Here is a 23,196-nt window from a genome sequence, read left to right as displayed (position 1 = left end):
CAGAAAATGTTGCTTCGTCCAGTTGTTCTTGTACAATCAGATGATGATAAATTTGAACTTGAACCACTCAAGTACAAAGGAGGGAATTTGTATTTGGAATCGGAGAGGAAGTGGGAGAGATTCTAAATGGGTATTTTGCATCTATGTTTACTTAAGAGAAGTATGTGGACTGTAAAGTTGAATGAAACACGAAAGTCTGTAGGCACTCTGATTACAATAAAAACACAAAACTGCTGGAGGAACTCAGCAGGTCTTGCAGCATCTATGGGAGATAAAGGTATATGTAGCATGATCAATGACCACCCGGAGACATGAAGCAAGTAGTCAAAGGCTTTAAGCAGAAAACCTCAACATGCTTCCACATGCTGCTGGCTCACATCCAAGGCAGGTATGGAGGGAGGAGACTAGGGCTATCAGTCTTTAAAAGGGATCTTACTGGGGAGGAGCTACAGGGATGGAAGGGGGGCCAGTTTGCCCAGTCCAGCGAGTTCATGCCTGCAATACAGTGTTCCACCACATTTACCACTTTTTTTAAATAAATGAAGTCCGGCGGGGTGAAGTGGAGCACTGTCCATTGGCACTGGTCGTGTAGTCCTTAAGTTTATAAATTCAGCCAACCTGGTGGTTTTATCTGGCACTGCATTCACTGCAGCACTGGTTGTGTCATCAGTAGTTTGTTAGGCTGCCTGAGTGTTGGAGGGCTAAAGTGTGTCAAGGGGAGTGGGTGACTTGTTTGTCGGGGTGGGGAGGGGGGGCGACAGCCTGAGAGCCCTTCATTGCTTGTTGGAGTGGTCCTGGGTCCGACGTTGCTGGCAGGAGCTACTGGGAGTACCTCCCGTGCCGGAGCCCCTACTCAAGGGAGGTCCCGGATGGACCCGTCCATGTTTTCCCATCCATCTGGGTACTGTACTGTACCAGGGCATACGTAGGTTAGCATGCAGGAGGTGTACTTCCTCGACCAGTGGGTCTGCCTTGTGGGTAGTAACATGCTTACGGAGAACCATCACCCCTATGGTCATCAGCCACACTGGAAGTGTGGTTCCCAATGCCAACCTTGTCTGCATAATTAGGGATCCACTGGGCATAGTATGTGAAGAACCCCAGGCACCTTTATCAAACCTTGGGGTTCTGGGGCAGAGGCAGTTCCAGAAGGGGATAGGTAGCTTTTAGTTTGTTGTTATCCACCATGCGATCCATCTCCTTTTGGAATGCTGACACCCTGTTTGAGGACAACTGGGACCCACAGGAAGTGATAGAGTTGGCCATTTGCCTCAAATGCCTTGTAAGCCTGGTCTTCCGGGCAAATCAGAATTTGTTGGTACACTGATTTGAGGTCAATGATGGAGAAGACCCTGAAATGTGTGATCTCATTCACCATTGTCAGCTATATGGGGAAGAGGGTAGGTGTCTCATAAGGTGAACCTGTTGATGGTCTGGCTATAATCGATGACCATCCAGTGCTTCTCCCCACTCTTCACCACCACCACCACTTTGTGCCTTCCAAGGGCTGTTACTGGGTTGTATGATGTCTTTCCCCAGCAGTTTCCCCACTTCAGTTTTTATAAATTCCCTGTCCCCAGGGCTGTATCGGCTGCATTTAGTGGTGACTGGTTTGCAGTCCAGGGTCAAGTTTTGGAACCAGGGTTGGGGGGGAGAGGTGGCAGAGGAACCCAGAGGGTACCCAAACCGCAGGTCAAGAGCCCTACATGGAATCCTGGTGTGTGATTGGGCTTGTTCAGGATGGACGAGCCCTCCAGGAATTGGTTATTACTGACCATGAGGTGGGTTTGGAGTCTGTCAAACTGCATCAGCACGCCCTTAACCTGGCACTGGAAATACAAACCCAGTACGACAGGTGCACAGAGGTGGGTCATCACCAGCAGTTTGAAGTTTTTATATTTTGTGCTCCTCACGGTTAGGGTCACGGTGCAACACCCATGGATCTCCGCAGAGAGGGATTTAGAGGCTAGCACTACCTTGCACTTTGCCAGGGATGCAGTCACGAAATAACATTGGGCCATGACTGAGTGTATGAAACTCTCTGTGCTCCCTGGGTCAAACAGGCAGCCTGTGGTGTGGCCGTTTACCTCAATGTCCATCATTGATTGCCCATCTGGTGTGGCCTGCTCTGGTCCAACACAATGGAGGCAAAAATCAACTCACTGCTGCTATGCCATTGGGATGGCTGCCACCAAGATGGCTGCTCCCATAGATCGCATGTGGTGGAGTCCAGAAGAGAAGCTGGATTTGACATTATCCTGTGTTATTGTGCTCCTGTTCTCGATTCGGTTCTCGGCTACTGGAAATGACGCCCGAAGTGGGTTGGCCCAAGATGGCAATGCAGATCGCGGTCCCCACATGGCATCTGCTAGCACTGCTAGAGGTGGGGGGGGGGGGTTCAGTGTGGCACACTTTGCATAGTGCCCCTTCCAATAAAAGCAGGCAGGTGCCTGAATAAAGAAAAGGACAGAGGGAGGAGCACAGGCCAACAGACAATAGATGATCAGCGAGAAAATGTGAGAATTGATTGGGAGGAGAGTGGCTCAGTGAATGCAGAGTTGGAGGAAAGGAAACAGTGGGGAAGGGCAAAAGAGAATGACCAAGCAAAGGGAAAGGAGAAATGGGGATAGAGGAAGGCGAGAGATGGGGGTGGGGAGCTAACAGAAACCGGAGAAGTCTATGTTAATGCCATCCGGTTGGTGGATGCCCAGATTAAATATGTTGTGTTCCTCCAATTTGAGAGTGGTTTCAGTTTGCCATTACATGAGACAATGGACAGAAATGTTGCCATGGGAATGGGGCAGGGAAATGAAATGGGTTGCCACTGGGACATCCCTACTATTTCAGCAGACAGGGCTAAGGTGGTGAATGAAGCGATCTCAAGTCTGCATCCACTCCAGTCTCTCTGATATAGAGGAGACTACAATGGGACCATCTGATGCAGAAGATGACCCCTGCAATTAAGTTTTGCTTCACTTGGAAGGACTGTTTAAGGCCCCAAATGGTGGTGAGAAGGAAGGTGTGGATGGAAGTGTAGCATTGTCTGTGGTTGCAGGGGTAGGTGCTGTGAATGATTCGAGGGAAAGGAGGGGTGGATGAGAGATTCACAGATGGAAGGCAGAGAGTAGAAGATATGTCTGGTGATGGGATCACATAATAGGTGGCAGAAAATATGTTTAATGTGGACACTAGTGGATGAGTGGGTGAGGACAAGGGGGAATCCTGTCCTTGTTGTGCATGGGGATGGAGGTGGCTAGGGCAGATGTGCAGGTAATGGAGGATATATGGGTGAGAGCCAAGTTGATGGAAATAGAGGGGAAGCCATGTTTTTTGAAGGAGAATATCTCGGATGATCTCACATGGAAGACTTTATCCTGGAAGCAGTTGTGGTGGAGACCGAGAAATTGCAAGGTAGGAATGGAATCCTTACAGGGGACATGGTGTGAAGAAGTGTAGTCAAAGTAACTGTGGGAATTCTGAGTTTGTAGAAAGTGTCTGTCAAGATTTTGTCTCTTGGGATGGAGATAGAATCAGGATTTATTGTCATGAACAAGTCATGAAATTCGGTGTTTTGTGGCAGCGTCACAGTGCAAACATTCATATTATAACCATCTTACAACATTACTATAAAAAATAAAATAATAAACAATAATAATGCATGAAAAGTAAGGCAGTGTCTTTGGTTCATTGATTATTCAGGAATCTGATGGCAGTGGGGAAGAAGCTGTCCTTGTGCTGTTGAATGCTCATCTTTAGGCTCCTGTACTTTTTTCCCCAATGGTAGCGGAGTGAAGAGGGCATGGCCTGGTGGTGGGGGTCTTTAAAGATAGAGGATACTTTTTTAAGACACCGAGATCGAGAAAGGCAAGAGTGTTGTTAGAGATGGACCAAGTTGGCAGTAAAGTGGATAAAGATGACAAGTCTTCATGGGTGTGGGAGGCAGCATCAAAGTAGTCGTCAATGAAGCAGAGGAAGAATTGAGCACCCTTGCCTGTGTATTCTTGTAGCATGGATTGCAGCAGAGACAAACACAGTTGATGAGAGTAGGACAGTGGATGTTATTTGTATGGATTTTAGTAAGACATTTTAAAAGTTCCCTCATGGTAGTCTCATTCAGAAGGTACAGATACATGGGATCCATTGGGACGTTATTTTTAGCTCGTCATAGAAGGCAATGGGTGGTGGACGAGGGTGTTATTCTGGCTGGAGCCCCACGACCAGTGGTGTTCTGCAGGGATTGGTGTTGGGACCCTTGATGCTTATGGTACATATAAATTATGAATGAAAAGTAGGAGGGTTGATTAGTAAGTGTCCCGATGATACAAAGATTGGTAGAGTTGTGGATGGTGTAGAGGGTGAACAAAGAATAAAACAGGATATAAATTAGTTAAAGATATGGGCAGAGGACTATCAGATGGAGTTTAATCCAGATGGATTTCTGTATAATTGGCTTTAGATTTCTGGATCATTGGGCTCTCTTCCAGGGAAGGTGGAATCTGGATGGTTTGTTAAAATTCATTATCTATTTACAGACAGTTTACATCTGATCAGGAGAGGGATATTTGTCCTTTTTTAAGTAATTGTGCTAAAATCCTGAGCCATGATTGACAGTCTGACATCTAATACTGTCTTCCATATTCCCAGAAGAGCAAATAGTCTCATTCTGTTTTCAATGTGTTGCCTTAATTGAAGGACATTTGAAATAGAGTTTTAAATTTTAAAGGCCATCAAAATGCATATCAAATACAGTCAGGTTTGAGAGACATGGTAATGCAGTAAACCCTTAGCAGCAAAGGGGAATTGCAGCAAGAGGTTTCATTTGCTTTTCAGTATTAGGTTGACACTTTAATTGCCATTATGAACAACAATGCCAAAGCAGCATTATTTCTAAGATCTTCCAAGTATATGATTATCAGAGTTGATATTACCAAGACATATGTACATTGCACCACTGCAGTTTGACATTTCCTGCAAAATCCAAAGTTGTTGTTTGTGATTTAACCAAAACATTCTGTATTACATGAATACATGTAATATAGAAACCAACAAAAACATCTCAAAATATTACTGTGTGACACATCTGATGAGCATCCATTCTATTTAAATCATGCCACATTGTGCTAAAAATACCTATGCTATTGGACATTTGTCCACCATTGGACATATCCACCACAAAAAAAGTGAGATAAAATCATTTTTCTTAATACAGATGCCTTCTCCCATTCTCTGAACAGTAGTTCTGAAGCAGAATTCTAACATTTTAGATTCATTCTTGCCCATCACATTTGAGTAACTTTTCAGATATTGCTGATAATGAGGTACTTTAAAAAAATAAATGCTTGCATTTATTAATCTTTAAGGATAAAACAAAATCAGTAATGATTAAATAATCAGGTTTCCCAGTTGCAATTTACCGAACCAACAAATCAGAGTTTCTTCATTGTTTTCACCCCTTCCCCAAATTCATACTTGCCTTCCACTCCCCCTACTTGCCAACATTTGTGAAATAGATGCAAAAATTGCAGAATTTTATCACAAAAGTACATTGATCAAATTTTTGAGATCTTTTGCAGTTTGGTGAACAGGGTTCATGGTGAGGATATGGGTTGGAGTGTAGGCTCAGATTTGTGGCCTATAATCTTGCACTCTGACAGATTTTCCACACTACTGAATGCTAGTTATACCAACATAACGATTCCATTTCATTTTTTTTTAAAACCTATTACGTAGTCTTACAGTGAGTTTAAAGAGTGTGGTAAACAGACCTAGCGAGTTTCAACTTGTAACCCGGGCACAGCCACATAACCAACCCGAGCCCTGACTTCAGCCCCCACTCCCTGCCTGCAGTCTAATCCAGATCTTGGTCACAATCCCACACCCAACTCCAAACCTGGCTTTGCCTGCAAGTACACAGATGATAGGTCTGCAGATTACAAGTATTTTGTGTGCAATAATGAGGCAGATGCTGAAAGATCAGGATTTATGAACAACTGGATACCATTGTCATTTATAATAAATAAGCCTGTTTTCAATTGTGAAAATTAATCTTCCAAATTACCACTTTTAAAACTAAAATATACCATTATAAAAGTGACAATTCACAGCACATCCTGCCTTTCGTCCTATGCAGGCGACAGAAAATTACCATAAAAGTGCAGGTGGCACCCAATAATGACTGATAGCATGAGCACATGATCACCAGAATGTAAAACTCAATTTTGAAATAAATTCCAATCCAAGGAATATATATGCAAATAGATTTTATTTTTTTTTAAAACAACTAAAAAATAGACTCAATCCCAAAATCTACATCTTTGAAAGTTTCCCACAAGGTCAAAGTGGGATAAACAAATGTATACTTTATTACTACAATACTATCAGTTTTAAAATTCTGTGCTCACCAGGTTATAAATGCTAACAAAAAGGATACATGTTTTATTAAACAATATATCATCATAATTTGGTTGTTCCTTCCATACTATCAAGGTGCTATGCCTTTCAGACTACTTTTATGACAAATTGAATCAACTTAAAACTTAACATACAAAATCACTTTATAGTAAACCTTCATTTATGTAACACACACTAGTTTTGCAGTGTACAACTGGACTTTGTTAAAATCATGATGGTTTTCAGCTGGAGCGCTTTTCTGCTTGGTGACAGTCAAGGTGGTATCTAGAAAAACTTAAAATTGCTTTTTAGAAGCACATTCTTCATCTAAGCTGATTTCCAAATTAATTTTGGATAGATAAATTTGTGTTGTATTCTCTTGTCTAACAGTAATCAAGATTGACAAGGCTTTAACTATAAAAAGTCCATTATTTATATTATCGATATTCTTACCATCATACCTAGCTAAGGATTTGTTCTAAACATCCACTTGAATCAATACATTCTAATAAACCAAGTTGCTAATAATATTTTCCAAGTAGCAATTTTCAAATCACTACTCAGTTTATCTTTTTAATAGTTTAGAGTGAGAGAGAGGAAGAAGTTCGATTCTCAAAGGGCCTGCCAGTGTTTCAAGATCAGCAGTGTCCCATTCTCATGACAAATCTCCATAGTGTTCAATGTATGAAAAATTAGGAACCTTCTTAAAACAGCATCAATAGATGCTGAATAAACAAAAATAATTCAATACCACTGGACTACTGAATGTGAGAATAATTGCTAAAAGTGAACAGTCAGTAAAATGAAAACAAACACACACCATAGAACTGCACCAACAATAAAGACCATTCCAAATGTCCACTAAAGCAACAGAAATTCCACATAGGAACATCTGGGGAATAAAAATACCAGCATCTGGATCATGTGTGTTTCTGGCCAAAATTGGGATTCATCAAACTACACAAATAAAATTATCCATAACAATCCCACCTTCCTGAAGCCTCACTTGAAAAAGTGAGCTATCTTTCAATTGTACAAAAGAAAAGGGGAAGGGGGAGGGGGTGAGAGAAAGAAGGGGGTGGGAGAAAAGAAGCCAGGGTTGTAAGAATGTGAGTGGTCAAAGAATATTAATGAAATAAATAACTGTTCTTCAGTTCTGCACTACTAAAATAACCTCCCATAATGGTCATTTCCAAATACTGAAAAGGTAATCGTGTAAAAAGGCCAAATTGCTTTAAACATGTTAATATATATAATGAAAAAAATCCTTGGGGCCCTTTTACACCAAGGACAGAAGCCTAGTTTCAATGATCTTGTAAACATGTTCTATTCAACCTTCTAATCCTTTCACAAAGGTCAACATTCAGTCATAGGTCAAAGCACTTCATTATTGCAACTCGATCAAACTTGAAGCCAAGAAAGGCATTGGATGAAAAATTAAAGTCAGAATGTCCATTGCAGGAATCAGAAAGATCAGAACCTGATTTACATGTCCCAGAATATTCCATGAGTTGGTTTGAGCTGCAAAGTTCACAAACTGCACCTAAATTTAAAAAAAATATAACTGAAAGTGATATTTAGAACACAAATGCTTTCAAACGTTAAGTTCTATACTACAGCATTTTGTTGTACAGTAAAACCCCTGGTATCCAAAATTCGAACAACCACCAATAATAAAAATTTTAAAAGAATAAAATGATAGGTAAAAAATACGCAAGTTTAAAATTGTAAAGGTTCTCTGAAGTTCAGTGAAGATGGGAGCAAACATTCAGCTAGTGCAGTGCCTTGATCGTGGTTTGATCGAGGCAGGTGTTTAAATAAAGTTGTGTTTGAATAATATGGCGTCGCCAAGAATAAAGAGCTGGTTGATCCCACTTGCCTTTTGGGTGACTCTCAAAGTGTCTCCTTATCCCTGCTTAGTAAGAGTTGCCCCAGGGATGGGGGGGGGGGGGGAAGGATTGATTATTTTCTTTTTCAATCATTTTATTACTCATATTATAGGTAAATACATGAGGAGAATAAGAGTACATAACCAAAAAGAGAAAAAAATATCACTTTATGACATCATATGATACAGCATATTGTATTGCACCACAACAAATATGTTCTTATCTCCTCAAACTGAAATCTTCAACAATTTTAAAAAATTTATAAAACCTCACTTAATCTAAAAACAAAAAGACTGGGTAGCCTATCCTGAGAATTTATCAATAAAATTTAATTATCTTGTCTTCACCAACAAAAAGAACATAGAGCCTGGAGGAAAAATAGTTAAACTAAGTCATGTGGAAGTAATTTATAAAAGATCGCTAAGTCTCTTCAAATTTAACAGAAGTAACAAATGTACAACTCCTAATTTTCTCTAAACTTAAACATGACATAATTTGAGAGAATCATTGAGTCAAAGTAGGTGGGTTAGAATTTAAATAAGATAGCTCTTCTAGACAACGGTGTAGAAAAGGCTCCAGCCTGACATGTCGAAGTGGGAACTCATCCCACTTCTAGAACTATAATTCCATAAAGAACAATCACTGGGTTAGGTTTCAAACTGATATCCAGTTTAGCTGACGAAGTCTCACAAATATCTATCCAATACCTCTCCAACATAGGGCATGATCAAAATGCATGAGTTAGAGAAGCCACTTCTGATTTACATCTATCACAAATAGGACTAACATTAAAAAAAAATACAGGCCAATTTGTCTTTTGACATACGAGCCCGATGTACCACTTTAAACTGAATCAAAGAATGATGAGCACATATTGAGGAGGTATTAACCAATCCAAATATCTTTTCGCATGATTCTTCTGAAAAATGTAACTGAATTTCCTCTTCCCAGGCCATTTTAATTTTGACATTAGAATTTGATTACAATCTTAATAACTTATTATAAATGTTGCTTATTAAACCCTTATGAGAAGGGTTCAAATGAAAAAAATATATCAACTAAATCTGATTGGTACGATGTTTAAAAATTAGGCAGTAAAGTATTCAGAAAAATTCTAATTTGAAAGTATCTAAAAAAAAAATGACTTAGGTATATTTTAGTTATTAGATAATTGTTCAAAAGACATTAAACTACCATCTATAAAGAAATCTGCAAAAGAAACAATTCTTTAACTTTCCAAAAAGAAAAGGCTTGATCATTATCGTTGGTTGAAAAATTAATTAAGAGAAATGGTGCTAGATAAAATAAAATTTTTCAAGTCAAAGATCTTCTGAAATTTAAACCAAATCCATAATATGTTTAAGCATTGGCTTGAAGGTACGTCAAGTAATCTTAGAAAATGCAAAAAGAGCTGCTCCAAACAAAGAGGCTACTGAATACCTCTGCATAGAATTTAATTCCAAATCTACCCAATAAAGGCGTTCAAATATTCCAGAAAATAACGAATGTTAACTACCCAATAATGGAGTCTAAAATTAGGTAAAGGCATACCACCATCTTTCTTTAATATCTGCAAATGGAATTTACTCAATCTGGCATTCCATTTATTCCAAATATAAGAAGATATTTTAGAGTCAATATTGTCAAAATAGGATTTTGGAATAAAAACTGGGATTAATTTTCAATAATGTTATTGTTCATCTTTTGGGTGGCCTCCATGGAGGGGGAGATGCAGTGATAGTTAAATGTTTTCAAAGAATAAGGTAAAATGTTTTAAGGTTTATATATTCATGCAAGTGAAGTTTGTTTAGTCCAAGTACAGTATTGTATTTTTGTCTTTTAAACTGTTTATTCTTAATGCAGGTGTATGTTAGGCATTGTAAGAGCAAGTCTTAAACAACCAGAAAATACACTCATCAGGAATCTACCAATCCCCATATGTGCCAAATACAAGGGGCTTTACCATATACATGTATAACACTGCAACAGCAACAAAAAAAAAATCACACAATGATCTTACCCATTCCAAAATTGTCCTGCAGTTGTCTTGGTTGAAGCTTTTTATCAGATTTCTGAAGAAGATTAAAAATAAAACTTAAATTCCCTTGCAGATAGTCATCAAGGCATTACGGGCAAAGCTTTTCAAAATGAAATATATTAGAAAAGTTGACGGGGGAAGATTACAAGTCACTACAACTCTGCTGTGACTCATTAGGAGAAACTTAGCTAGAACTGCAAGTCTTCATTACAGTAATGGAACAGCTCATACACACATGATCTAAACAATATTTCAACATTTGGACAAATAACATTTGCACATATGTTTACCAACTAGTTTTGGATTTCAGAATAAGTAACAATATTTTCAGAAAACAACCTGTAAGCATATATCAACGTAGGTACCAGTCTGTCTGGTATATGAAATGGTTAATCATGCCATTTCAGAAACAGTGTCAACAAATGAAAATTAAAAATGCAGATGCTAAAAATCTGAAATAGGAATAGAAAATGCTGAAAATAGTCGGCAGGTCAATCAGCACTTGAGGAAAGTAAACCAGAGTTAACATTCCAGATCAAAGAACCTTCATCAGGAAGAACATGATCTTGAATAGCATAATTTAATGAGTTTTTTTTTTTCCAAATTGCAATATTCCACCAATTTACTACAGAATAACAATCAGTTTCAATTTCATGAATAAAAGTTTTGGATAGTTCTCTAAAAATACCTTTATGTTCAAAGCCTATTAAAATTACAAACACATTTCTCCCTTTCCATCAATTTTTATTTTCATTGTAAAAAAAAAATCCAAATTTTGACTTAATATGCATCAAAAATCTCACCAATATTTGGTACTGCTTGACTTGCTGACTGTTTACTCCATTGGGCTTCTTCTTCTGGTTTAAGGAATCTTGGTGCAGTTTTCTGCCATTACCTCTGACAATGTGTAACTAATATAGAAATTAAGAAAGTTAACATAGACCTAATAAAATTACAACATACCTACACCCAATACTTGGAAACATAGGTGCTTCACAGTAGTCTTCAACTATAAATAATTTGTCCACTGGGTAGTATATCACAATATTGTTAACTGTAAAACCATGATCAACTTGAATGAACATGATGCCTTGGAAAGAATTAGAAACCTGAAATAGTTAAATAATTGAGCCATTTGACATCTATCCAAAATTCTTCATCAAGATTGGACAGTTACCGTGAAAGCACTTGGAACATAATATTTATGTAGCTCACTGCACTCTGTAATCTCCCCTTCAGTTGAACACAAGTCAATACTTGAGGGTATTAGAAGGGTATGAAAGAAAGATATTGGGTTTGCATTTATAAGAGTAATCTTGAAGTAATAATTGGAACAAATAGAAAGGCTGGTTAGCCTTATAAAATAATTGATCATCATACTATTTGGTCCTACTAAATAACTTTGATGATCACAGGTGGTGGCTGTTATTGAGGATTAGGAATGGATTGACACATTATTGCTAATAAAGATGGGCCAAATGTTCTGGGATTTTACACTTCAGAAATTTCCTTTAATTAATAATATGATTGTGGTTTATGAGATGATTCCAGTTGGAGATGGTTTGAATAGATAATTTTTTTCAAGCAATTAAGCAATGGAAGGCCATTAGGTCAGATGTTAGGAAATAGCTCTTGTCTGAGAGAAGAGGACCTTGAACACGCGAAGTGGGTGCCAATACTTTCCATTGAGAGCTGAACTTATCTTTGACATCAAAGAAGGTGAACACTGCACAGAATTATGAAGACCATTGTTACACTCAGATTAGTTTTAGTTACCTGGATTAGTACAAGAATTTCCTAAATTGATCCATGTTTTTCAGTATCAGAAGTGGAGAGGAGAATGTACGTATCATGTACGTACAAGATATTACAATGATGTGGAATATGCTGGTGAAAGCAGAAGAAATTTTTCCTAATTGTCATTGTTTGTCACATGAAAAGGAAACCGGATAAAAAATATTTGTCAATGCATGGTATATCACCAATGCTTTTGTAAACTAATTCAGTCACCCATTTAATCTTTCAAATATTTACACATCTGTGGCTCTCAATTTCAAATTATGTTTTCCAATTTTTACCTCCATATTCCTCATGTGATTTCTTCCGTGGCATAAAAATTATTTAATTATCTTTAATGATCTGTAATTTATGTACATTAAAACTCAAGTCCTGTTCAAATATAACTGAACAAAAAAAAAAGCAATTAAAACAATGAGTTCACATTTTTTTTTAAAAAAAAGGGACTAATAAGATTAGACATGATGTATTGCCCAATTTCCAACACTGGGAAGAGTAGAGTTGCTGCAGCTGAAAAATCAGACTTCCCAGCGAGATGGGTAAACAGGAACAAAATTCCAGGAAAGAGGATACATTGTACAAAATAACATAATTATTCTTTGTGCTTAAGCTGCATTCAATTAATATAAAGTACTCATTTAAAAACATATTTACCAAGAAATTACTTGTGTTCTAAGAATAGTTGCAAATGATTACAGAGACCAAGGTAATAAATGCAGCTACAAGATTAATGTGGATTAAACTTTGCATCGTATATTCACCAAAAGTTTTTTTTTTGTTTTTGTGAACTTGTGCCACAAGAAGTTATTCTTCTGATAATATTTATCCCTTACCTTACTCTTCATTGTTTCTGAAGGGTTACACTGATTTGTCTGACTGAATGCCTTCTGGTGCAGTCTGTGTTTAACTGTGCATGCCCATTGTTCACCTGTAAATCTATCAACTAACTGTTGATTCTGTCGAACTTTTGATCTAGCAAACAAATTCACATGAATTTATGGAAGATCTGTTTGATAAATACAAAATTGTTTTTTCCATGTGCATCTTTTCAAAATATATTTAAACATACAAGTCCTACTGAAATAAAAAATCTCATCACAGATCATAAGAACGTAACGAAAATTTCACAAAAACATTGTTAACATTTCAGTGGAAAATCAAGTTCATTTTCAATCATTAAACAGAGGAAATCCTTTTAGAAGAGGATTAAAAATATCACTATGAAAGTGTACTAGGCACTATTTCTCTCTCAACTATCACAAAAACATTAAATTTTGCTGTGCCACTTCAGATTCAAGGCATCTTTAGCATCAATTCATTACTTCCTTCTTTGCTTATACAGCAGATATTGCTATTTTTGAGAATTTATTAAGTCTGCATTCAAACTACTTTGTAAAGAAATTAAACAAATCCTTTATCCCTTAAACTGTATTTTGTTCTGCACAATTCAATCCAAGTTCTGCAGTGCAGGGAACCGCTGGTGATTTGTTCATTAGCAGAAGGCTCCACAAGAAGATCCAAATGAGAAAATGTGCTTCAATAAAGCTGAGAGATTTGCAGAATGCAAGAGAAAACATCCATGGTCTCATTATTACTCATGAATTTTACATCCAAAGAAGCAATGCCTATTAGGGGCTGAAGAATACCATATTCTTCATTGCAGCTGTCTTCATAAATAGGATGATACCAAAATTGTAATTGAAGGTGAATATGAAATATCTACTTGGATAAACAGTGAAACAGAAGTATTAATAGATGTAGCATTTTTGAAAATAGATAGGCTGCCAACTTCTGATAAACTGTATCTTAGGCTTTTAAACGTAGCAAGGGATGAAACTGCAGATGCTCTGACGATAATATTTCAATCCTCCTATCTACATGAGCAATGCTAGGACATTGGAGGACTGACATTATAAAGAGAAAGAAAAAAAATAAATAGACTAATTACAGGGCAGTTAATTTCAGTGATGGGCAAATTAATGGAGTCAACTCCAAGGAACAATATAAATGTTCTGTTAGAAAAATCAGGGGCTGTCATCATGCTTTTTGTTCAGGTGATTTCCTTCCTATTATATGTGGATTGTGGAGGATCATGTGACCTTCATCTGGAACCTGGTCAGAAGTCACATCACCTGCCAATCAAGGTTGGACTCCACCCACCTATTAGTGCACACCTTACTGTTGACTCATTTGGATAACCCAGTATCATCACTGGCCAGACACCCAGCTCACAACACTATAAAGTCCAACACATGGAACAGTTTGCTCTCTTCTGTTTTTGGTCCTAGCCACGAACACTGCTCCACGCCAAGTCCTAGCTGTGGACATTGTTGGAGGATTAGTGGGCAAGGTGTGCCCTACACTTAGTTGGGCTGTAGCATTGGGTGAGAACAATACTGGCAGTGAGCTGCACCCCTTTGGTACATGGAGTCAGGAGCATGTGAGAGAGCGAGAGTGATAAAGCAGCCATTGGTATCATCACACCCTATGTGCCTGCTTATATCATTACAGTGTTTAAACTCCATATTGTGCAGAGAATAGGTGGTCACTGGCATCGGAGTCCACCGGGTCCAATGTGAATGCATATCTAGTTATATTAGTAGCTTGAGTATTGTTTACCCTGTTTAATTCCCTCTGTGTACAATAAAGCTATCCTTGGCGGTGAAACTGGTGTGTGGACACGTCCCTCTGTGAACCCACTGAACCTGATACAATCCCAACACAATATTATCCAACTTGATTCATTTTATTTTTGATTGGCAGCTTGTTAGCAGGGAGATACTTGGGTTCAGTACTTTTACACTCACCTTGCATTTATACTTTCCAATAAAGTTTTAGATGGTGTTGTGTTGTTAGATACAAGTCCATCGCTATCTGATGAATCTGCATAGTTTTTGGATATCCACTCTCTTAGCGGCCTATGGAAGTAACAAGTTTGCTTTAAAAATTCTTTATAGGACACAAGTGATTTCTAAAAGTTGTGCAAGAGGAAATTGTAGGCTTATAGGAACCAGATATCTTTTTTAAATCCAGATAGCAACAGAATAATATTTATAAATGAACCAAGTAGCATTAATTTGGTACAACAGCGAGATTTAATCAATTTCAGACTCAATGATCATAACAGATTTTGAATTCTGTACATGCATTCTCGAGCACAAAGACAAATTCATCCGCAACTTGCAACAAAATCAAAGATTAACTTTTAAAGGAATAAATAAGGTGGTACATATCATACCTTATAAATGGAATAGCCATGAAAAATTTATTGGGTGCTAAGCCCAGTTTTGACTTGGGAGTCATGTCATTCCTATGGGATGGCAACTTCTCGATGGAAAACCATTCAATATTCTAAAAAAAAGGGAGAATTTAAAAGAAAAATTCAACTCTCAAAGCACTTCTCACCTTAGAATGACATTTTACTGCTTCACAACAAGAATTATTTAGGTAGCACAGAAAAGAGAAGCAGGGATAGGAACCATGAGTATAGTTTATAAATGCTTTCAAACACTGTGTTAATGACATTGATGAATTGAGTGTGGCTGAATGACAAATGTCTAGTGGTGACCTTTAATTAAGGCAAAAGTCAAGGAAGAGAAATTCCAAATTATGAGCAGAGAAGACATGCAAGTCCTGTAAGGAAGTTTGATCAATGTAGAGGATGGGAGTAAAAATATGGAGAAATATGGAAATGTAGATGAGAAATTTACAATTGGCACATGACTGGAAAGGATTTTATGGGGATATGGGATTTGTGAATGAGGATATTAACTATAAATTGAAATGTGTGCAAGGTTCACACAGGGAAGGCAACACACACACCTTTGAAAGCTTGGAACCTTTGGATAATAAGATAGTGGACAAGGATAGAAGCAAATGATTTTGCTATACAAGTAGAAGTAGCAAAGAAAGCTCAGCATGAAATACAAGCCTCACAATTCTTGAAGATATCATCTTTGTGGTATAGGCCATCCCTAGGTTACGAACACCCAACCTACAAGCACTTGTATGTACGAATATTCAAAAGTTCAATTTGCACACGTGCATTCATTCTTATGAACACCAGAATTGGTTTTCTTTCTCTTTTTATTTCTAGTAAATTCTTTCTTATTGGTCTTCTACGCTATTCATTACAATACTCTACAAGCATGGCTACCACAGAGTGATTATGTATATTCTCTGACTGAAGGACAAAATCAATTTATGGATGTCTGGAAAAAAAAATGGAACTTGTTCAAAGCTCTAGAGGTGGTCTGTATGTTCATTTTACACCAGCATAATCTAATTGCACAAGACATGGATTCGAGATGATGTAAACAACAAAAGATATGCAGTTATTTTCTATGAAACAAACAATGCAACTGTCATTTGCATTGCAAGATCGATAACGAGCAATTAAATTATAAACACAAATGATCACATTTTCACATTACAAGTACCCGGATTTCTCTTCTTGTTTTGGGGTTAAATTTTGTATCCTTTGGAACACCTGGTATTATATATAATCGAGCCAACTGATCATTGATTCTTTGTTCAATATAGTCATCTTTACAAATGCGATCTCTTATGTCAAATCCTGTTTCTTCCAGAACCTAAAAGTAACACATAAAACTTGATAATACTGATTGTCAGCCATGAAATTAAATGCACACATTTAATCCTGCCATTTTTTCCTGAAGTTTGAAGTTAAATCTCTCAAATAGAAAGCAATAAATAGAATTTTTTTCCCTGATTCACTACCCCAATAGTATGTTCTCTGAAAAACAAAGATTTCAGCTTTAGAGCTTTAAAGCTATTAAAAAGCACTCAGGAATTATATTGATGGAGCGACAACCTGCATCAGAAATTAAATGTGCAGCAAACTGAGTAGAAGAGAAAATGCAATTCAACCATTTCAAAGTGCAGTGAGGAAAGTTAGCAATGAAGCATCCATTTAGAATATTTACAGCCACTGAAATCACAGTGGACACGATGAAATAACCACACAAGGCGATGCTAGAGTAAATCAAACGGATATTTTCTTCCTAACCTGCGCAAACTTTTAAAAGCCAGAATCACGCCCTGACGTCATCACGCACTGACGTCACATGGCCGGTTCGATGCCTTCTATGAGTTCTAGTGCCACCATAGCGCCGCTACAAACACGATTCCCATATTTCACAAGAGGCTAGAACAACCAAAGATTCACTACATTTATTTACTTTCCATTCAACTCGTCTCCAAAATAAATTTTAGAAATATTTTAGAATAACTTTACTGATGGTGGAAGGGTAGCAGCTATTCCTGAACCTAGTGGTGTGAGTCTTGTGGCACCGATACCTCTTTCAGGATTGTACTTGCATTGCATTTTAAAATTAAATCAGAATACTGTACATCTGCCCAATATTCTGCAGAAACCAAAAAATAGGATGCAACAAAAATCATGGCTTACCTCTCTCACAGCACAGTCATGTGGAGCTTCCTCTTTGTTCACTTTACCCTTTGGAAAACCCCATCCAGATTTTGCCAAATAACCCTGAACAAGAAGTACCTATGTGGATGGGAATAGGATTAAAAACTAAACTGCATTGCATGATTTATTAGCTTTTTACTGGCATTGGGAAAGATAAAGACAAGAAAAAGTTCATATCCTCAGCTCTTAACATGTACATTTTGATGAAACCAAACTAATGTACAGCATTCAAAATGTCCTCTATGGACAAGGTAGATTTTCAAACTTCTCCATTACTTTGGCCTGTTATGAGCTCAGTGGACCCCAAAACCCAGCAGCAATAGATATTCACCAAGACAAATGGTTACTTAAACAAAAAGTGCTTTTAATTATCTTTAAACATGAAAATAGAATCAAACTTTTAACTTATCGCCATTGACTTACTTAACTTAACCCCCTTCTAATTCTAAATGAATGTGTATGTAATGTGTGTGTAAGTTCAGAAAAGTTCTTTGATTCACAATCCAATCTCACTTCTCATTCCTCCAAGTTCACTGGTTGCAGGCAATTCTTATACTGTGCACAGAATTTAACATTTATAAAGTTCATCAGGCTTTGGTGCTTGAAAGGTAAATGGTTACCACTCAGGAAGGATCTTGTTGGTTTTCAGAGAGAGTTTTGTTGTACATTTACTTCCATCAGCCACTTCAGTGTCTGGCCGAAGAAACTTGCCACTTCAGGGTTCTCCAGATGATAACCTCTTTCTTTCAGGTCACCACAGAGTTCCTTTTTGTTTCACTTATTCCAAGTGAAACATTAGGCAGCCAGTCCTCTCTTCTTGCATGAACCACAAGGGCTTTGACCAGGCCATCTTCCAGATGGGCTGTCCACAAGCTTGCCAGCTTGGCCTGTTCCAGTCCTGTCTGCTGGTTGAAACACTGTACAAATGATCTCTGTGTCTCTCACTCACACACACACACACACACACAACAGCTCCAGACAGAAGTGGCTCTGACAAACTCTCATCTGTTGCCTTTTGTAAACAACAATCCATTAGTGGCCTATTGACTGCAAAATCTGTGAGGCCCTGATATGTCTCGCATTAGCAGAGCTCCAGTATTTCAAATAAGATCTGTTTTAAAGTATTTGTATGTAACCTACCTTTCCCAATTTATTCCCCCCCCCCAAAAAAAATCCATATACTCTGTCACAGGCCTCTAGATCAATATACAGCCATTGAAAGGCAAATACCGATAAAATAAACTATAAACTTTTAAGAGGAAATTCCAATTAAAAAAACATTTTTATCCATTATCAAAGTTTTATAATGGAGTGCATGATGAAATAAAAAATATGAACAAAAGACAAGGGCTGCTCATATATTTTTCCTTTGGCATCAAGAGTGAAGTGCATTATTGATCAAGGTAATCTTTGTTTCTCTCCACTCCCCCCATCCCACACATATAATTTGAAGTACATTACATCATTACAGGTCAAGTCCCCTTATCCAAAATCCAAATTTTTTTGAGGGCCAACAGGATGCCACAAGTGAGCTACAGTTTGTTAACCAATTATTGTCACCACCAGACTTCATGCATTACTCATTGTGTTCATTGCCATCCAGCAGAATTTCTAGTATTTGGTGCTGCATTTATCTTCTTTTGTAAGCAGAGATCAATTTTTTTTTGGTACGCACAAAACATTATTAAACACATTATTCCAAAATATGAAAAAATCCAAAATCTGAAATATTTTTGGTCCCAAGCATTTCAGATAAGGGGTACTTGACCTGTAATTGCCATTCACAAATCTGCACATTTAGCAGGATCAAGATCTAAAGAACTGGAGTGGGGAGAAGTCAAATATTTTGGTAGCATCATATTTGGAGATGGAGTCTGGAGTGTGGGTCTTGGATTTAATTAGTATTTTAGGATATCGATTTAGTCCCTTTCCTTCCATTGCAGCCCAACTTTCTTTTCTCCTCAATACTTAGTGGTTTCTTACAAGCCAATATTAAATCTGCTTTACCCACTTCTTTTCAAATCCAAAAGAGGGTGGGGCCTCTCTTTTTAAAAAAAATGACATAGTAAAACTCTGTGATTTTCTTATTTTCCAACTATTGGCAACCCTTCATTATGGCTGGTCAAGTAAACAGAAATTTTCCATTACAGAATTCTTGATGCATGTGCAGATAATGCAGCTTTTTGAGAAAATGGCAATATGTTTTTTTTTTCTGGAAATGCAACCCCTTCAAGAATCCCAGGTATTTGCAAATACCAATGGTTCAGTACCTGGCTCACTAAGATAGTTTAAAAAGTGAATTAAAGAGCATTGGAAAGTTGATACAAATAACATCCAACTGTCTGGAAGATATGCATGTCTTCCATTAAAGTTCCAAACATTGCAGTTTCAGTGTAATAGCCTTTTAACACTGATGAACAACACTGCACTTCTCTGAATTACAAGGAGAATTTATCCTCCGTGTCTCTTGATCCAGGAATTGGGTACAACAAAGCTTCAATGCTGATTCGGCTAAGTAACATATCCAAGGTCTCAGTTTAGATGTCCCTGATAATTTTTGAATAGAGCAAGGCCACGGGAAAGTCCATGTGAATCTGCACCTCATATTCCCTGTAAATCTTTTGTCTCTCTCCTTAAATCTATGTCTTCTAGCTTTGAACTCTGACAAATTGGGAATAAGTCTGTAACAATCCATCTGATCTATGCCTCGCATGATCTTGCAGCTTTCTAAGGTAACCCCACAGTCTCCTTCCCAGCATATCCAGTCTCCCATTAAGATCCTTGTGAATTTTCACTGCACTCTCTTTAGTGTGGTGACCAGAACTGCACACAATAGTCCAGGTGCAATCTCACCATCTTCCTGTGCAGCAATAACATGATGTCCTACTCTTGTACTCAGTGGCAAGCATGCTGTGTGCCTTCTTCACCACTTTCAGGAAACTATTTACCTTTACCCCTAGGTCTCTCAGTTCTACAATACTCCATTTCAGCCCTGGTTTAACTTCCCAAAAGGCATCACTTGCACTTTTCCAAGTTAAATGCCATCTGCGACATGCGTCTGCACGAATCCTGAAGCAAAGTTTCGACCCAAAATTTCCATTTCCCTCCATGGATTCTGCTTGGCATGTCATGTTCCTTTTTGCTAAAAATTCTTTGGCCCACTTTCCCAGTTGAACTGGATCCTTTCTATCCTTAGATAATCTTTTTCACTACCCACCACACCACCAAACTCGCTAATCACATCATCTGCACTCCTGTCCAAACCGAACAACACTGAACCCAGCACTAGTAACTGTCACTAATGGCTAAAGGCCAACTGTACTTTAGAACTACTAGTCACAGCCAGGTTGACACAAGGGAAGTCTGCAACCTGTATGTACTTGACCAAAGGTTATGCCTCATGTTACTTTCCCAAACATTAAACTGTACAAAACCTTCATTACTCCAGTGGTTATTCTATGTCACTACTTACATTTTCCAGTGTTTCATCTAGTATAATTGCACCATACGTCGGAACTCCCATCTTGTACTCCTTCCATTCATCCAAAATCTTTTCCACATCATCTCCTTTCCGAAGTAAAAATGAACAGTGACTGAAGAGTGCGATAGAAGTTAAGACAAAACAAATTTGGCTGCATGATTTTGTTTCTGGCATATTCTGCATGATTTTGTTTCTGGCATATTTTTATGCTGAATTTGAATCCAGGCAATGCAAAACTCCAAACATTGAAAGATTCCGAACTTGGATTCTAACAACAGGACCAAAAAGATATGAAATGTGGAAAGGGGCATTTCCACAATTTTGATGTTCCAAGAAAAATATGGATAGAATGCAATAAAAGTATTAGTACAGTCTCAATGTTAATGAGGTGTAGTAGAGAAAGTTTAGACAAGGTTATGATGGTTTAGGATGAACAGGATAGAAAAATGCAAACAAAATGTCATTTTCACAGAAAAAAGACAATTCCAAACACTCCAAAATCCAAGAGTTTTTTTCCTCCAAATGGTAACACAACAAAGATCAATTAAAATGAAAAGGATATCACATTTAGCAAAATCTCTTATCCCACACTGAGGCAATCCTGGTGTGTTCTGCAAGTAAAAATCCAAGTAAAACCAATGGGCCAACTCAATCTGAAAGCAGACTCTGATCGCATTGTCTCTTTCTTCACTTGGAATATGCAGAATAAATCGGCTGTTCAAAAGATAAATGACATGTTTACAATAGTCAACTATTATGAGATCCTGTTTTAGTAAAATGGGATTATTGCTGTAAGGGATAGTAAAGACAGGAGGGACTGAATGGTCAGTTAACATTTAACATTTCACACAAGCGTAATTCAATACATTGCAAGGCTTGTAACAGTCTGTTCCAGAATTTGATACATTTACAAAGACCTTGTGATTTTGCAGGGGACAACCATTCTGAGGGCTGAAGAGAAAGTAGCTTTTTGAAGCAGCTCTTGTGACCAGCCATTTTGTAGAATTCAGAGCAAAGCATGTTCTGTGAATGACTGGGCCTTATCAGTGGATTGACCATGTTCAGGAGGGTCTTTTTGGGAAACAAAGTGCTTCATTTTGATTGTGACCAACAGCGGAGGTCACTTGGAGAGACGGCTTCATTTTGAGTGTGTTTAGCAGTGAAGTTACTTGGAGAGACAGGTGCCAGGGTCTTGGAAGCTTGGTGGAAACCGCCAGTTCGAGCCCTGCCCACAAAAGGACCTGGAGTGTTATGACCACAGCTCTTGTTAATGGACATTTCTTCAAAGGCAACACAAGGAGAATTCGTGAGTCTGTAGCTCCCACAACCCCAGTCTTCCCATCATTTAAACATTAATTCTAGGCATCCAATTTCTAAGGCCTCGGCTTCAACACTGAATGTACAAGACTGAACTTTGTAGATTTTGGCCTGGATATCTCTCACTCACACTCACACACACACACACACACACACACACTAGACAAACCCACCCCCACTAGACACCTGCGCAGAGCTAGGGAAAGATTTAGTGTTAAGGGTAGTTTAAGACTTAAGTCTATACCTTAAGAGTAAGAAAAAAAATTAGTCTTTTAAAATTAAACACCACCTGGCTCATTATCTATTTCTGCTCGTTATGCACAGTTCGTAACACAACTTTTAATGTCACTGCCCTTTATATGCAACTCAAGTAAAAGTTTCCACCATACTGTACAAAGTGTTACACCACAACAGCTTGAGTTGGTTTACATGCAATACAAGTTGGAACTGGTACTAAAGACCTTATGGAAAACTCATTAGAACTTAGTGAACTTAAGATGGATCATGTTTCATTTGACTCCTTAACTAGAACCTTTTCTTTGTTTGGACGCCTGGTAACATTAAAAGGAACGAAGGGATCAACAACTCTAAATTTAAACAGAAATTGCAATGCAGATGACCACATTAAGATAGCTCCCATTTTGTTTATAGGTTAGTAAATTTTTGAAAAAGCACAAACACCACGGAAAAGAACTTTACAGTGCAAAAGTGTTGGAGAAATTCAGCAGCTTACACCACATCCATAGGAAACAAAGATATATAACTGACATTTCAGGCCTGAGCCCCTCATCATGCTATGAGCAAAAAGTAGACAGGAACCTTAATGAGAAGA

General features: G+C 37.9%; 1 protein-coding gene across 1 annotated transcript in view; it reads right to left on the bottom strand.

Moving 5' to 3' along the window:
• Positions 1 to 6,243: 6,243 nt before the first annotated feature.
• The window catches only part of dcp2 (decapping mRNA 2), a 29,772-nt gene continuing 12,819 nt past the window's right edge, over positions 6,244 to 23,196 (bottom strand). Inside the window, exons 2-11 of the mRNA XM_069930917.1 lie at positions 21,610 to 21,761; positions 21,039 to 21,166; positions 17,546 to 17,644; positions 16,554 to 16,706; positions 15,353 to 15,465; positions 14,922 to 15,032; positions 12,948 to 13,086; positions 11,121 to 11,228; positions 10,300 to 10,351; positions 6,244 to 7,933 (exon numbers count right to left, since the gene is read on the bottom strand). Of these exons, the coding sequence (XP_069787018.1) occupies positions 7,758 to 7,933; positions 10,300 to 10,351; positions 11,121 to 11,228; positions 12,948 to 13,086; positions 14,922 to 15,032; positions 15,353 to 15,465; positions 16,554 to 16,706; positions 17,546 to 17,644; positions 21,039 to 21,166; positions 21,610 to 21,761 (1,231 nt within the window). The 3' untranslated portion in view covers positions 6,244 to 7,757. The remainder of the gene's footprint in view (positions 7,934 to 10,299; positions 10,352 to 11,120; positions 11,229 to 12,947; positions 13,087 to 14,921; positions 15,033 to 15,352; positions 15,466 to 16,553; positions 16,707 to 17,545; positions 17,645 to 21,038; positions 21,167 to 21,609; positions 21,762 to 23,196) is intronic.

The sequence above is a fragment of the Narcine bancroftii genome, chromosome 1, assembly GCF_036971445.1.
Source record: "Narcine bancroftii isolate sNarBan1 chromosome 1, sNarBan1.hap1, whole genome shotgun sequence".
Classification (NCBI taxonomy): domain Eukaryota; kingdom Metazoa; phylum Chordata; class Chondrichthyes; order Torpediniformes; family Narcinidae; genus Narcine; species Narcine bancroftii.
Note: the sequence above shows the minus strand (reverse complement) of the source record. Positions and strands in the feature narration are given on the sequence as shown.